Below are 18,047 nucleotides of genomic sequence, written 5' to 3' on the forward strand. Positions count from 1 at the left end.
GTGCAGAATCCAGCAGGAACATGTTGGGTGGTTGGTAGATTCTATCATGAGTGAGACACTGCTCAGTAGAACAAACTCATTGACTGGTCAGTGTCTCTATTTACCACTTTCTGGCTACAGGAAGCACACGTACCAAAAGAGGAAACTTTTCAGTGTACCCATACTTGGACCACTCAACTTTATACTATAACAGTTTTGTAAGATTGATGTACTAATAAGGAAACAAATCTTCCCTGCTACTGAAATCACAATAGAATCTATTTCTAGCCAGTTGTGATGGCTCACCCCTGTTGACTCATGCATCCTCAGGTATTTGTGGATTATGCAGAGGTGTTTTATTTCACAGTCTATGTGCCAGACTGTCCTGATTTACTGTGCTTCACAAAGGAGTGTGAACATTTAGATCACTTCGTTTAAAGGCTTTTAGACTTGCAAGATTTCCCCCCAGTTAGCCTTTTTCTTTCCCTGGTGACATGCTCTTATAGCTGTTGCTGTTGCATTGTGGTGAAGTTAGGCAAACCCTGCAGCAAATGTCATGTGGCCAGGGTAATATAGGTAATATAATGATCTTCATAAAAATATGTTGGTTTATGTAAGAACAAATAAGTCTTGGCTCAGCCGAGGGCAGCAAAGTCGTGGTTTTCTGAACCTATGTATGAACACAGGGCCAGCACCAAGCACCTCACTGAAATGTGAAACTTTGAAATAGATTGTTTGGGTTTTTTTTTCAGAGAAATCAAGACTGGTGAGACTCTTATTAGGAGTGTGTTTATTCAGAGGGCTCTCCTTCCTCCTGGTGTGGTGAGGAAAAACAAATAGTGAATAATTTTTTGCTTTAATGGAGTTCACAATCTCACTTCGTAACAAATTTCTTGCAGCTTCTGTGGAATCAGGATTTACATTATCTGATTGTGTAGATAATGACAAGTAGGATATAGCATTAGTAATTTTTAAAATTCCTCCTGCTCACTTATCTATAAAGTAGGGAATTTTAATTAAGCAGTTTATTTTAGTAAGCTTGTTCTCTCAAAACAGATGTGCTTTCTACTCTTGAGCACTTCTTATCTTCTGGATAATCAAGGTTTCCTGTAAATGGTGGCTGTTCCTTCCAAGGTTTCAGAGTCCCTCTGATCACTTCAGGGGGCAGCTATTTATCCTGGTTGCTTAAGTGAGTTCCTAACTACCTCTTCCAAGAACTAGAATCCCTTGAATTTATCCATCCATGGGACTCAAATTGACACCAGATTTGTTCCTCAGATTTCTTTATTCAGGACAGATGGTAGGTAGCAAGCAGTTAATTGTATATCTGTAAACAGTACTGACCTGAGCAGCATTCAGTGGGATCCTGCACTGCAGCAGCAATGCAAAGAGTACAAGTGCCACCTCTCCTGTATATATATTCAGTCAGTTCCATGTAGTATATGTATTTCTTAATGGTTATCTCCTTTCATATGCTTTCTCATACTTGGTCCTTAGGGTAAGCTTGCCCACAAGTACTAATGGTTAGTTAATCATAAATCTAATTAATTTTCTATATCTGTCTATCTTTGGACATTCCCATTCTGCAGATTGTCCTTCCACAATTATACAGGTGTCTTATGGAGCCTTTTACCTTGTTTTCTGAAATGCAGAAACCAATTGGTAACCTCTGAAGTACTGTCTCCCTCATCTCTGGTTTGGTCACACAACTGCTATAATTGGGCTTTGTATTTTTCATGTTTCTGCAGTGTCCCTTTGTCCTAGAGGGTATTCTTTACATAGCACCTTGCCATTAACTTTGGATCATTGTTTTCTGATTCACTTTATTTTCTGTTCATCAGTGGTAAAATATCACAAGGAAATTGGCGAGGTATCAACCCAGGAAAGGAGCACCTCTTTTCTTGTGGAGCAAATTTTGGTTCCAAATGGTTCAATGATACATGCTGATAGCTGCATCCTACTTGCTAATTTTATTCATTGCAGGATTCAGATGCACAATTACTGTAGTATGTGCGGCAAGTCCATCATAAACTATGTGTGGTTTGCTTTTAAAAATCATAGAATCATAGAATGGCCTGTATTGGAAGGGATTTTAAAGATCATCTACTTCCAAACCCCTTGCCATAGGCAGGGACACCTTTCCCTATACCAGTTTGGTCAGAGAGCCATTCAGCCTGGCCTTGAACACTTCCAGGGATGGGGCATCCACAACTTCCCTGTACAACGTGTCCCAGTGCCACACCACCCTCACAGTAAAAGAATTTCTTTCTAATATCCAATCTAAACTTACTCTCTCTCAGTTTGAAGCCACTCCCTCTTGTCCTGTCACTACGTGCTCTTGTAAATAGTCTCTCTCCATCTTTTTTGTAGACTTCCTTCAGGTGCTGGAAGGCTGCAATTAGGTCACCCCAAAGCCACCTCTTTTTCAGGTTGAACAATCCCAATTATCTCAGCCTTCCCTTGCAGAAAAGGTGCTCCATTCCTCTGATCAACTTGGTGGTTCTTCTCTGGACTTGATCCAACAGATCAGTGTCCTTCCTGTGCTGGGGACCCCAGAGGTGGATGCAGTGCTCCAGGTGGAGTCTCACTAGGGCAGAGGAGAGGGGCAGAATCAACTTCCCTTGACTGTCTGCCCATGCTGCTTTTGATGCAGAATCTGATTATGTCTATACAATCCAAGAGATGATTCAGCTTTCATTCCAGCTAGACCATGCACTTGACAGCTTTTGTAGTCTTGTTTGTTTCTGCTAGAGGCTGCACATTCTTCAAACTCTACTTTGTCACTGAGGACTTCATATGATGGATGGATGGATGCATGCATGCATGGACAGATGGATGGATGGGATAGACTGGGGGAGAATGTGGGTGAAAGAGGATTGTTAATAGCGTAAGAGCAGTCTATTTCAACCCTGAATTTATCAAAGTCTGTCTAGGTTTTTCAGGTATTAATTTATATCTTTCAGAGTGAAAGCATGTCCTTCAAGAGCATAAGTCATTTCTGCAACTTCCTGAAAAGAAACTTTCTAAATCTGCGACAAATAGGGATGTACTTCCAGAACACCATAGACTGCTTTGAAAACAGTGTTTTCTTTATTCCACAGTGAATTACTGTGAGCACCCAAATTCCAAGTACTTAGAAATGATAACTTTTTAAGCATTACTGAAGGGCTACAATTTTTACAACACAGATAAATGAAGACTCTAAGGTCTTCCAACAATAAGTCAGTCAGTCATAGCTGCCGGGACTGTTCTCATCTTTGAAAATAAACTTCTGGAAAAAATATTCAGTTATGGAACTGATCTAGAGATTAACAACTAAAATCTCATAATCAGTTTTTTGCTTCTTTCTCATACTTTACTGAGGAGGAGGCTATTCTAATTACTGTAATTGCACCATTTAAGTAGAGCAAATAGAATAGATTTAAGTGTTTAAAAGTAAATGCTTTCCTTTGGAAGTTGTCCTTTTAAAGTATTGTACTGTGTTGAACACAATATTCTGACGGAAATGTCTGTCTGCCTGATTAGCTGACCCTATTAAGAAGTGGAATTGGCAATAGACCTTGTAAGAGTTTCCACTTATGAAAAATCCAATGCTTCTCTGTTTTTATCATGGCATTTGTGTTATTAATCTGTTCCCTCCTCATAGTAATAGAAAAATATTTTGCATAATTGTAATGATAATTCTTTTTAATAGAGTTTATATTAGGGCAACTCCCAGCTAAAAGAGAATCACATTCATAAAATATGGAGTCAGCAATGGGTACAAGTGGAGCACATTTGTAATCATGTTGGGAGTGCCCATCCTGGTCTTCAAAATACACTATTTAACAAGCCTCTTGCACCATCCTATATTTTTTCTTTAGTACTGGGTGGGAAAAGTGAGTGTTTCCCCTCTCCCATATTTATTGTCTCTTTTTCAAATAAATCAATAACTATTGCACACAAAAGCACGGTGATCTTGGTGTTTTTCTTCTATTTTTCTGTCTTCCTACCTCCTAATCTTTCCTGTGGTTGCCTAAGAGGACTATCAAAACAGATATTTTCTAGCCGTGCTTCAAGCGAATAAGAAAGAGTGAGATGTGAGGGAACATGATTCAGGATAGAACAGTTCTGGGTGTGGAGAGAAGCGTGCAGCGATTTGCAGGACTTTGTCGTGTGGACTTTGCTGTTATTATGTGGTTTCATTGTATTCACACTGCACAGTGCACAGCCTGGACAAGCCCAGGCTTGCCATGAGTTTGCCCCCACTCCTCCCCCTTTTGCCGGTGTCCCTGTGCTGGTTTGTCCCTCTGCTTGTCGGTCTCATGCTCCGCCCTATGTTCTGGCCCGTTCCGCTCCCGAGCGGATAAAAAGAGAGGGGGCACGCCTGAATAAGGAACTCTGCTTGCATCCTTCCTCGTGTCCCGTCCCCTCTTCGAACCGAGACAGTTGCCTTTTCCTTTTATTTCTATCCAGATAAACCTCAATTGACTGGTCTCAATTCCCAGCAAGTCTTTCAAGCTGCAGTCAGTTTTTGGAAACAATGGTTCTCTCAGTACTGGTTCTCAGTATTTGGAAATAACAGTTCATTATTAGAGGTTTGCTGAAAAATCCCCCTGTGATCTGTTAGGAGTCTTCTTGCTTTCATTGCATTTATGGTCACTTAATTTGTTTCTGGCTGGTTTTTTTACTGGGTTTAGTTTTTAAAATGCTTCAGAACTCTTATGGGTATTTTGCAGTTTCCCCTCCTCCAAGTTCCAAGTCTTGCTTAAACAGTGTGAGCATATGTGGAATCCGTGTGTTGTGACAGTGATAATGTCCCTGTTATATATTGAAATTTTGCATAATAATGTCAGTTGAACACCTTATACTCTTTTGTCTTGCCTATGTTATGGCAGTGCTGACTATATTAAGTTTATAATCTCCTTTTTTTCTGGAAGACACTTGAGTCAGAGTTTTAACCAAATAAGTAGCATCTCTGATCAAAACTATTTTCAGTTAATGTTTTTGTTTTTGGGGTTTTGTTTGTTTGTTTGTTTTTATGAAAAGCAGAATAAATGCCACGCATTCCCTAGATGTGTTCCAACAAATCCAAATACCTGTGTTCACAGGGTCATCCATATACTGGGCTACTGGTATGTGAAGGGATGACACCAGAGTGCTCTGGACTGAATGAAGCACTGCACACTTGCTCATCCTATTTGAGGGACTGGAAGGTCTTAGGTGCTGGCTAGTGAGTGCCTGCAGAGTTACTTTTCTGTGTCCTTACTCATAGCAGAACTGTTGTTATTAAGAACTATTGCTATTACAGTTGCATATGTAGTTTCAAATATAGGTAGCTGTCACATAAAAACAGTGTTGACCTCCTATATATGCAATTTTATTTTTTTTAATGTTCTACTCATATATTAAGGAATATGAGCTTCTGGTTCATTATTGCCAGACTGGTTTTTATCAGCAGCCCTACTGCATGTTCTAGAACAGTAAATCCAGTGGGCTTAAGAATCTTTCTTATCAACAAAGTCAGCAAAAACTCCCTTTCATGTTTCCCTCTTAAGCTCTGGAATCCTACACGACAGCTGTAGCATTGTCTACATATTCGTGGAGTATTTCAGCCTGCCTTGTGCACTGAGTTTACTGGAATATAAGGATTGTCTGGTTTTTTTCTATTTCCATTGGGGGCACACAGTTTTAGATTATCACTTGGAAAACAAAGGACTTGATCCTTGAGGTACAATAGTCTTACATTAATTTCTATTAAGAATAAGTTCTGCATAAGATCAGTAACAGCAGTGGAAGCCTAAAGAGTTTGTGTTTCATTTGAGAAGGTTGGTAAGGAAGGATCTTTACCTTCTTTGATAGGAGGATGCTGTGTTCAGGCATTGATACAGATGTCATTTCTGGCATATACTTTGCACGAATAGTAATCTTTCCTTTTTTGATTCTTTGATCTTTCATTGACTGTGACTTCCAATGCAAAACTGTAAGGGATGTTGTGCCTTTAAATGGATCTTGTCTGCAGATCCAATCTGTCATAACTACTCAGAAATACTTTGTCTGAATTCCTCAGCTAGACCAGAGTTGTTATCTGTAGCTCACTACAGGTATTTGGCCTTTTTTATTTGTAATACCTATTTGTCTTGCAGAACTGAACAGAAGGGGCAGCTGTTGAAGGTATCTGTGGCAAAACATAGAATATAGTAGTCAATATTTCTGGGTAATGTTTTACTTTAGAATAGCAATGGCAAGCAAGAGACCATCATGAAATGTATTTAATCCCTTTTCTTAGTGCTTCACTGCCAAATATGTCAAATATGGCTCCACTCTGTTTGGGTATGCCATGTGGGGCAGGGTCTCAAGGAATTGAAAGTGAGATTGAAAGAAAAAAGCAAATGAGATCTTGAGGTCAGTGATGCAATTAGAAAAGACAAAGAAGGGAGAAGACTTTGTGCAAAAAAATGACTCTTTAATAATAAAGCTTCATTTCTGGAAGGACGCACATGCTTTTTGTAGAGAGGACTGAACCATAGAAACCTTCAATGGTCTGTAAAACCAAGCAGTATTTTAAGTGTTAAAAGTAACCTCTTCATGTTATAAAAAATGTGAAATAAACCAGGGCTCTGAGTGAAATCAGAGTTATGGCATCTTCTGTAACTACAAGAGATTTACAGAAGTTTTCTGCTTTGGGTGCAGTAGTTAAATACCTCCCTCAGGAGAATTATTAAAACAGAAAAAAAAATAAGGATATATATAGGCAAGCCTTTTTGGGCAGTGTTGTGACTCCTATGGCACGCGATATCCTGAGCACTTTAATGTTGATTTTCAGTTGCTTACATTTGGACTGACCAGTTTGTAGGGAAAATCAGGTTTTAAGATTTATGAAGCACTTCAGCTTTCTTTACCCTCTATACCTACATTTGCTGCTTGCCACTTGGGTCTCAGCTTTAAGAGTGTAAAGGAAGCATGGGATGTATATATGGAGCATGGTTTGCTATATCCTGCTTCGCTGCCTGTGTGACATTTGCTGATTTGGTTTCCTGTGAAAACTGATAGATCAGCTCACTTCTGGTCATAGATAACAGGCAGGAAAAGCTGCCAGGACTCCTAAGAAGAATAGACCATTAAAATCTTCCATGCAGCACGGAGCTGAAGTGAGTGTTTTTATTTTAGGAAGAAAAAGCAAATGTCATGTTTTGATACTGCAGAAGGAAGCTGTTCTCAGAAAATACAGATATTCCGAGTTGTTCATGGTTTCAAACCCATTACTCTACAGAAAACTTAGATAAGATGACAATGTCAGTATGAAATAAGGAGAGACAAAGTTGTCGTCTTGTTGCTGTCTGGACTGCTTGGCAGGCTGCCATAACGGGGCTGCCTGAGCAGCACACACTGCACTGGTGGGAATAGCAAATGGCACAGTTGCCGCTGTACCTTCTGAAACAGACCATGAGGATCTCTTGTACTGAATGCTGCAGACATCTAATTTCTGGGATTGCTTGTGGAGGTAACCTGATTTGGGTTTAAATGCAGATAACACTGCCAGATACTAGTAAATGAAAAATCAGTTAGTTTTATCTAAGGACTCTCATACTACTTGAAATGGCAGAAGCGCTTTGAAATATTTAGAAGTTTCTTCTGTGAAACAGTGGAGATTGCAAATTGTAAAAAAGATATTGGTCTTGACAAAAAGAGTCTCAAAAAAAGGCAAAAACCTACCCTGTCACAAAACTATTTTTAACCTATCTGAGTAATTATTTCCATTCAATTCTTTTTTCCTGATTTAACTGCTGTTTAATCAGCTTTGAGACTTCACATTTAGGATTAAAAGAATGGCTAGGTTCTTACATCCTGCAAAATAGTCCTGTACCTCATCCCTGGTCAGGAGAGAAGGGGAGAGTTCTATGAGGCTACTCAGCCTTACAGTGCTGCCAATATCCACATGTGAGGACTGATACCTCACATGTTTTACTGTTGCAAAAAAGGATATAAGAATAACACAGAAAATAGTGCTGTACCCTGAATGGTTTTGCAGGACAGGACATTTTCAGCTAGGACCCTGGTGCTGCTGCTACCATTTGGGTCTTTTGCATGGTTTTCAAAAAGTTGTTGGCATGTGGGTCCCTACTGTTCTGAGGAAAGCTTTTGTGATTGTACTTTATCCCTTGGTCTGCAAACAAGTTCTACCATGAGTAACATTACTATTTCGCTTATGAGTGGTCATCATCTTGCAAGTATGGATTGCAAGATGCAATCCATATATATAATATGCAAGTATTACTCAGTACTCTGTGTCAACATGCCTTACACTGGAGAAATGAGGCTCGTGGTGACTGTGCCACATACCACCAACACACTGAAAAACAGCATCTGAGTCCCTTACCTGAGATTGCTTCTGGCCTGACCCATTTTGCTACTGTCTCACCAAGCAGGTTTTCAGGTGGCAGGTTCTTTGGGGTGGTGTAGTGCTTTTCATGTATTTAACATGTTGCTACATTTGTAATTACCTTTGGACCTCTTGCCAAACTTCCTAACATTCAAGGCAAGGCTGTTGAATTTCCCAGAAATTATGATCTACAGGCTCAGACTCACTCCTTCTAAGCTATCAAAACTTCAGAAGAGGAAGAGAGTAATTTAAACTTCTCTTTATCTTTCTCCCACTAAGACCTTGTGCAGGAGACACTGCATTGAGAGCTGGTGGTGAGCTGTTTATCTCTTGGAGCTGCACTGACCTGAAGTTCAGCTACAGATGAGCAGATGAAGGAAAAAATGAAAAGGTTCATTACTGCAACTCCAGCAGGCTCCTGGGATCCAGGGAAGGATTAAGCCCCAAGGTATCCTTACACCAGTCCCAAATTCGTGTTTCAGCACATGCCTTCCCACAGCAGTACTCACAAACATCCCAGCCCCTCCTCACCTCCTAGCAGGTCTGCTCCCTCCCACACACCAGGCAGTACCAGCTTCCCTCCCTCTGTTCCTATCTCACAGGTCATCCTCCTTCACCTATACCTCTTCAGGCTACAACATATAAAATTGTTACATGGTTTTAATTTCACTGGAAATAGGCTGGAGGGTAGAATAGTTTTGAGACACTCTTAGCTACTTTTTGACTCACAAATTTCACTATATTCAATACTCAATATGCATATCATTCCATTTGCTCCTCTAGTAAGTTGAGGGAGGTAGCAATTATGTTATTTTAAGGGTAAGTGAAACATGGGATCAGCTACCTAGGTTAGCTACCTAGGCCTGGCTTTATGGACAACTGCGGGTGTTCATCAGGACTGGCGATATTCCTGGATGACAGAACACGTGCTGCAGATCCAAAATCCACTGTGGGAGGCATCTGTCACTGTACCTGTGCCCAGATCTGATGCAGCCTGCTGTGATCTAATGAGTCACCCCATCTTGTGAATCCAGCATGGCACACACTTTCTAAACAAATTTGGTGAACCACATCAGAATACACAAACAGTTTTGGACTAAACAAAATGACATTATTTGTTGACTAAACAATGTCAAATAAAAACATCATTGTCAGTCTTGGTCATTCTCAGGAGAGATAAACCCAACACATCTATGAGCAAAATGGAGGGTGAGCTGTAGTGGACAGGGGGCCATCCTGTGGTGCTGGTGCTGACCTAAGGGGAAGTCACTGAGAGGGATGCTCAGAACTGAGGTGCGGAAATTTTGTTCTGTTCTGAAGGAAATATTAGAATGAAATGTAAACATTTTCTGTGAAAAAAAATTCAATTTCCCCCTTCTATATTGAAACTGTAATAATATGTACTCAGTGACTGTTTAGTTTACATAATACTTCATAATATTTCAGTTTTACTGAGGCTTCTGAAGAAAAAGATTTTGTAATATTTTTTAAAAAATTTTTATATTCTGCAAAAATGATGGGAAAAAATGCAGACAGCACAGGCTTAAGGAATTTTTGAATAAGACAGAAGTTTTGAACATTAAATCATATACTGCAATTCTCAGTGCCTTTAGTGAAATCAGGTATAATTCCATTCAAAAATCTAATATTCTGCTGATGGATAAACCCTATACTATGGGTAACGCTTCATAAAATTGAGGCTAGGAGTAATCTGTAACAGTAATCTGACTGACATTAGGGATAGTATAATTTGTTTTAAAAATACATGCTTTTTAAACTCCTATTATTGTTTAATTTCATAGTTCTTTGGAAGATTGCACTGAGATCTGTTTCTTTTCTTTAAATAAAATTTGTATGCCACATATATGTGGTATTTTGCTACTGTAGCCATCATGAATGAATAGTCATGACTTAGTACCATACTGATCATTGATGCAGACTTATAATAAAGAGTATTGCAATGTTTCTCAACTACTGCTCAACAGAATAGTTGCCAAAAGAATGATTTAAAGATTTCCCAGATATCCTTTTAATACTTATAGAAGTGCCATAGTATTTCAATTCTAGTGAGACAGGATCAAATCTGTGATTAAGGAGTGTGGCCTATGATTTCATCCAAAATTTCATTATTTGAAGTAAATTTGAAACAAACTGGCAAGCAAACTCTTAAATAACCCTTTTCTCTCCAAACTCTGTACCTGATCAAACCCCTAACCTCCTCCTTGAAAGTTTCTTCTTCAGTGCTTTCTTCTACTGCATTATTTTTTTCATAAAGGATGATAGTTCTTGAAGGACCTCTGTGCTTATGTCATTGCTATATTTTGAGTTGATAAAGACAATGGATATGAAGACAGTTGTTTTTGAATTAAACTGATTTTTTTTGTGCTTGCATTGTGATATGCCAAATAGAAAATACAAACCAGTTCTGTATCATTTATACTTTTTCCTGTCATGTATCCACTTTTGCCTTTCATTTCTAAAAATAACTATTTCCTTGTAAGAAAATCTCTTTATCCTTCATTAAACAGTTTAATCTGTGAACTTCCATATTTCTCCTGCATCTCTTTTTAACCATGATAAATAACTGGGGATGATTGTACAGCTCAAATGTAGTAACTGTTATAAGTACGTCATGGCATTACATTAATTTCAAGTGTGCTCTGCTTGACTCCCACTGAGTTCCAAATTTTGCTGACCTTTGACTCTACAATAATATCCACACAGTTAATTGATTGTCCTGCTGTACTTGGCACTAGTGAGGCCTCACCTCAAATCCTGTGTCCGGTTCTGGGCCACTTGCTTCAGGAAAGGCATTGAGGTACTGGAGCGTGTCCAGAGAAAGGCAGTGAAACTGGTGAAGGTCTACAAAACACATCCTATGAGGAGAGGCTGAGGGAGATGGGGTTGTTTAGTCTGGAGAAGAGGAGGCTCAAGGAGGACCTCACTGTTCTTTACAACTACCTGAAAGGAAGTTGTAGCAAGGTGGGAGTTGGTCTCTTCTGCCTTGTCTCAAGTGAAAGAGCAAGAGGAAATGGCCTTAATTTTTTTTTTCCTGAAACAAGTTAGGCATTGGAATAAATTGGCCAAGAGGTGATCAAGTCACCATCTCTGGAAGTGCTCAAGAAACATCTGGATGTGGCACTTGGGGATATGATTCAGGGGTCATTATGCTGGTGCCAGGTTGATGGTTGGACTCAATGATCTTGAAGGTCTCTTCCAATCTTGATGATTCTGTGGGATTCTGTAGGATTATTATGCACGGAGAAGCTTAGAGATCATTGGTGTACTCGCAAAGTTATGAGGGGGATTAAAGGTGTGTATTCATTTTGTTAGTAGAGAAGTAGGCTTATCAAAAGACTTATGGCACCTAGATGAATGGGAAATGGCAGTCCAGAGCTGTGTAATTGTCTCTTGTGCAGATAACAGAGCTGTGGGTTCCACTGCTCTGGTTGTGTACAGCGCTTTGGCATGTAGAACACTGTAATTAAAGCAAAACTCCCACAGCTATTACTTAAGAGTGATTTATTCTTACAGAATGAGAGAGAAAATGGAACGGACTGTCAAGATCATCCAACGCTTCTAACGGTGACTTCCCCTTCCTGCCTCCTGGCTGTAGGGCATTTGTAGCATGGATTTCATGTAATTAAAAGAGGGTTTTTTTAAAAAAGAAAAGAGGCATGTAGGGATTCACAATAAAGGCTTGGGATGCTGCCTTGAGGAAAAAAAAGTTATTTTGATTTAATATTTGTCCTATTGCTCTACTTAGCACAATGATATATATATCCTCTTCAGGAATGCAGGCCCAGGCACAAGTTAGGTAAGATCAAACATCTGAACTGTTCCTGGAAGGGTATGAGATCCAGGGTCTAACTTAAGTCAGCTCTTTACAGTAATACAATCTTCTAGGAAGCTATGTCTCCGAAATCATGAAATAGTGTGAGAATGTTATTTAAATACTTTAGGATGACTAATGAAATGCTGTAATGTTCAAAGGCTTCCACTGCAGGTAATCCACTACAGCACCCATGCAAACATTAGAAATGTAGGGAAAACTAATGAAGAGAGAGACTACCTGAGAGATACAGGTTCCCAAATGAAACACCAAAAAAAACCATCTTGGGTGCAAATGTGAAAGTATGGATAATAATCCAGTTGTTTTTCTTCAACATAAACAAAATAGACATATTATGATTCAGTTCTGAATATGACTTCATTTAGACTGAACTTTCCATCTTCCTGTTGACTATCAAATTCAAGGGCTACTGTGGCTTCAGGATTTCAAGGTATTTTGCGAGGAAGAGTCACCAGTTGCAAGTATTGGATGTGCCAGAAGAAGAGAGAGTCTGACCTGTCTCAGAGGAATTTAGGCCTTCCTGTTCCAAGCATAAATGGCAGCTGGCTTCCTACCCACGGGGAGAGATGAAAACATATGTCTATCTAGGACATGTACCCTGTCATTAGTTGTTTAGCAGATTGGGCTTCCGGTAACTATTTTCCTACAAATCACTATTGCCTGAGACTTTGCTGAATGCTTTTGTCTCAAAGGAGAGAAAATCTTTCCCTTTGACTATATCAGATCAGAATATATGATTCATGTATTTGCACGATGATTCCCAAAGAGGAAGCCAGATCCAGACATAATTATTGAGGAGTATGCTCCAGATGAGACACAGAACCTATGTGAATAAGCTCATCAAGACCAGTGCTGCTCTAGACAAAGGGCATGTGTATATGTATATTCACATACAGACACACATATATGTATCACATGTCTGTGTCAGAATGTCTTTGAACTGGCAGTGTTGCCAGCATTGCCAGTGAGAGCAGGGGACAATGAGAGAAAAGGCAGTTTTCAGATCATGAAGGGAGTCTGGAATATTTCGCTTGGAAGTTACTCTCCTGAAGTCTCATTCTGGTTGGAAGGGACCTTAGGAATTCATCTAGCATGACCTCCTCTCCAAAGCAGAGCTAACTTGATATTTAGATCAGGTTGCTCAGGTCCTTGTCCGGTTCGGTTTTGAGAATCTCTGAGAATGGCCTAATACAGTTCCTTCAGTCACTTCAGAGTATCGCTCATTCCAAGTACAGCCACTGATAACCTGATAGATATAACTATACATATATTTAATTCCATTTTTCTGCCTATTTGTGTGATACAAGTATGCGCTTCAGTTACGTGCAGCCCCCTTTGCTGCACATAGCCATAGGGCTTTAATGCAGAGATTTTTGTGGCAGTTTTACTTTCTGACTGAACTTCTCACAGCGTCTCAGAGATTAGGTTTCCCAGATGATTATTCATCAGCATAACAATACAGAACATTGCTGATTATGGCTGAAATGCTTCCCACCCCCTGTCCTCGGGCCAGGCTGTTCCTGACCTTTGCAGGGGTCTACAGCTGTCCAGAAAAATTATCAACCATGTCCTCTTCCCTCCCTTCATGTAGTTCAGTAGGGCCTAACATAGCTGAAGTGCCTGGCTGGAATCCTTTCCAATGCTTACAGGAGTTTCATTGACTTTAATGAGTTCAGTCTTCATCTCTGTTGTGTCTTCTTCTCTTATAATAGTGTCAAAGCACCTTTTCACTCTGCCCTACCTCTTTCCATACTAATCTCATATTGGTGTTTCCCTGGGTGTGCTGTACTTTACCACCCAGAACTTCCATCAGGGAGGCTTTTGTAGATTTTAAATACTTACCAGAGATTCCTGAGTGCATGACAGTACAGGGAGAGCCATTTCACAATATGCTTCATACACATGGTAGTTTGATGCTTTGCAAATTCAGAGAAACTTTAAGGTTGGAAAAAAACCTCTAAGATCATTGAGTCCAACCACTAACCTAGCACTGCCAAGCCCACCACTAAACCACATAAATACCATACCTACACATTTTTAAACACTTCCAGGGATGGTAATTTCACCACTTCACTGGGCAGTCTGTTACAGTGCTTGACTACCTTTCAGTGAAGACATTTTCTCCAATATCCAATCTAAACCTTCCCTAGTGTAGCTTAAAGCCATTTCCTCTTGTCCTGTGACTTGTTACCTAGGAGAAGAGACCAGCCTCCACCTCACTACAACCTCCTTTCAGGTAGTTTTAGAGAGCAATAAGGTGCCCCCTGAGCTTCATGTATGCCCTATCACAATACTCAGTAAGTCTCATATGTTACAAAAGCCTCTCTGTGTAAAACAACAGCAAGACTGATGTTTTCAATCCACTTGGGACCCTTCACACCATATATTGATAATGACCTCTAATGAATAACATGGTGCTCTCCACAAAAATGCACACAGGGAAGGTCTCCTACCCAGCACAGCAAGAAGCCATAAAAACCTCAAGGAAGATTGTGCTCTAAAGGAACCTTTTTGGAGAGATCATTTAATTCCATGCAGGTGCTTTAGCTTCTGAAAACCCAGCTAGCAGGCAAGGTTCTGTTTTTCTCACACTGATTCAGAAGCAAGATTTAAGTCCTGTTAACAGCAGATAGAGGCAGTAGAATAAATAAATAAACAAACAATCAAATTGGTTGAAGTTCATTTATTGGAGCTCAGAGAATGCCTCTTAGGGATTTTAAGCCCACGTGTCCCCCCCTGCTCCTCCTTGGCAGACCAGACCCGACTGTGCCCCGGCCGCCACCCGCTCTCTATTCCCATCGGAGCGACCTGCTCGCGCCTGGAGGAGGAGTGATGGGGACGGGGGTGCGGCCCAGATCTCGGGCTCCCAAAAGTAGGTCTCTGCTACTTCTGCAGTCCTCGCTCCCAGGAGCATACCCGGTCGTTCGAGCGGGGATTTTCTTTGAGATTTGGGTTCACCTCAGGAAGAAAGGGGAGAGATGTCCTCTTCCCTCGGCGCGGGATTGGCTCATTTTCTTGGGAAACAAACCATTGACCCACGTTCAACGCTGACAGGGTCGCAAAGAGGATAAAAGAAAAAAAAAACCAACTCCAAACACAACGACAACAACAAAAAAAGCAGCCCTCCTTCTCAGCTATCACCGCTTTATCACCTGCATGTGCCTGGAAGGAGGCTCTTCCCTCCGCTAAGAGAAAAAAAAATCAGCTTAGGAAAGCAAAGTTTGAACAGCGAATTCCTGTTATTTCAGAACGCCCCATGTGACAGGATATTTCCTTATCATTTGGAGCCCAGAGCTTTCCCCGATCCACCATCCCTTCACAAGTGCGGCGGACCTGCCCGGCGGGAAGCCCTCCCGTCCCAGCTCGTCCCAGCGCCGCGGAGCCGCCGCGATGGCTCCCTCTCTGCTCCTGCTTCTCCTCGGACTTCTCCCCCGGGTTTTTCCGCTACTGGGTAAGTGCCCGCAGGGGCTATACGGGATGAGATGAGCCGAAAAACGAGGAGTCACTGCGGACACAAAGCCCAACTTGACCTGGACTGGTGGGGGGTTTAAAGGAGGGAGTATCCGCGCAGGTGAAGCCCATGACCATTTTAACCCCCTCGGTACTGCGGGCGATCGGTTGATGGAGGTGGTTGTCTCCCCTTGGGACCTTCCCCTCCTCCCTCGCATCCCGAGGAATCCGGTGGGCGAAACTGCCCTGTAGGGAGAACTTTTGGATGCCCATGACATTGTGGGTGTTGAACAGGGCTGTCACCGGCGGTGCCTCAGTTTCCCCCACCACTCTGATCAGTCCCTGGTTGAATTAATAACATCACCCAGCTTTCCCTCAGAGACCCCCTCACCGCCAAGGTCTGCAGAAGTGCCTGGTGGTGGGGCTTGGCTTGTCCTCCAGTCCTTTGTTCTTCAATGGACCCAGGGACGTGCTTTTGGTAGATGGATTTCGTGGAGGGGTGTTAAGGTAGCTGAGTTGCTGGTATGGATAGAGGTGTGAAAAGAGGGGAAAGCTGTGTTGCTTGGTGATACCTGAAATTTGCATCCACTTGATCTGAGATTTATTGCTGTTTCCAGTGCACAGTTATTTTTCAGTGAAATTTTTTCATCTGTCCTTCATGAAAACCTCTCAGCATTCTCTGCTCTCCAGATTGAGATCTGCTGAAGAAAAACTTTATTACACTGCCTTGTAACCTTTCTTGCCTTGTGTAATTAGCAGCAATCATTGTAGGCCATCTGGTAAGCAGGAGTCTTTGTAGAGAAGAGAGTTATCCAATCTACTCGCTGTCTCCTTGCTCCCCTCTCTCTTGCTTCTAGTATTTGGTGTGCTCTTCTGGTGCTCTCCACTAGTGTTTAGCACTGGTAGCACTTCAGTGGCTTCACAAGTTACTTCTTGATTTACATCTGCATAATCTGTGATATTTTGCAAATGCTGCAGTGTGTGAAACTAGTTTGGAAATTTCTGCTGTGGAAACGATACTGGCCTGTAGGATTTTACTGTACTCGGCACAATTCTTAAGATATGAAATGGGCCCAGAGACAGGCAAATAGTCACAGTGATCTGGGTGAAGAAAAAAATCAAAGCCTTCGAGAAAAACTCTATTAGGATCTACTCCAGAGATTTGAGGAAAAAGATGCTAGATCTCCCTGAATGACTTATAATGGTGAAGTAAATTGTCTCCTGTGCCTGGCATGTTCTTAAGCATTTTAAAGAACTTCCTTCTAGGAGTAATTTTCAACATATCAATTACCGTTAGAAATGGGTATAATCAGTTCAAAGTACCAATAGTTTGGTATTCGTGGTGCACCATGTGGTGTGCCAGCTACAGCTCATTTATAGTGAAGAATGGTACCTGTTATGGAGCTCTGTAATAAATGCTGCTACAGAACACTGAAACACAGCTAATGGTTATTATATGTGTAATTCTGCTCAGCCTATTTTACAGATACAATTCATCATGTTGACAGGAATGGAATCAAGTGTTTACAGAGAGGAGTTGGTAGGGCATAGAAAGTGCTGCACAAATACCTGTCCTGTTTCTTCTATACTATCTAATACTTGCATGGAAACTGTTGTATGGGAATCCCCTTTGGTGACCAAGCAGGCAGAACAGACACAGAAATAAAGCTGTAAACTAGAGCAATACAGGGCCATGTCAGAAATCTACTGCATGGTCATGGATGAGACAAGAGTAACACGAAGGGAAAAGAAATCTTGCAGTTACAGCCTTAGCCATGGTTGCTCCTGTATCCTGCTATCTCGTTCTGTTCTCTCGTTTTGGTGTCAACTTATTTTCAATGCCTGTGTTGGTCTTTTAGCTGCTTACATATGTACTATTCCCTGCACTGGGAATGTGCACTGGTGCCCTTGTATAAGCAGATGTGTAACATTTACACACTGCTAATGCTTTGTAAAGATGCAGCCAGAACAGCCAAAATTTTGTCACCCTCTCTGCCCCCACTGGTCAGACCTCTTTGTTTAGCTTTCTAACCTTGTTTCTGAAGTCAAAACTCTGCACCCTTTCATGCTTGTGTACAGCAATACAGACTTTTGATTTTGGAGTAACTTTTTTGTGTATGTAGCATTCTCTCTTCAACACCATAAGTAGCATAAAGTAAGGAATGCTATTATAGGCCAGAAATAAAATTTTAGCAGTTTGAAAAATCAGGAAGTGTTTTCCACACCTGAAAAAGTGTCTGATATCTCTGTTATCCAGAAACTTTAAATATGATGTCAGGAAAAGGAGAGTTGCAAGCATTGCATATATCAGTTTACAATAACATTGTACCAAATGCTAGTAGAAAAGCTGAATAAAAAAAAAGTTGTCACCAGCAGTGATAATTGTACATTTCCTTGTATTGT

At 40.9% G+C, this 18,047-nt stretch overlaps 1 protein-coding gene across 1 annotated transcript in view; it reads left to right on the forward strand.

Annotated features, from left to right (window-relative positions):
- The first annotated feature begins 15,048 nt into the window (after nucleotides 1-15,048).
- Nucleotides 15,049-18,047, forward strand: part of LOC103763338 (macrophage mannose receptor 1) — a 55,873-nt gene continuing 52,874 nt past the window's right edge. The window contains exon 1 of the mRNA XM_018075759.1: nucleotides 15,049-15,645. Coding sequence (XP_017931248.1) covers nucleotides 15,585-15,645 — 61 coding nt within the window. The 5' untranslated portion in view covers nucleotides 15,049-15,584. The remainder of the gene's footprint in view (nucleotides 15,646-18,047) is intronic.

The sequence above is a fragment of the Manacus vitellinus genome, unplaced genomic scaffold (genome assembly GCF_001715985.3).
Source record: "Manacus vitellinus isolate BGI_N305 unplaced genomic scaffold, ASM171598v3 scaffold_3_pilon, whole genome shotgun sequence".
Lineage (NCBI taxonomy): Eukaryota > Metazoa > Chordata > Aves > Passeriformes > Pipridae > Manacus > Manacus vitellinus.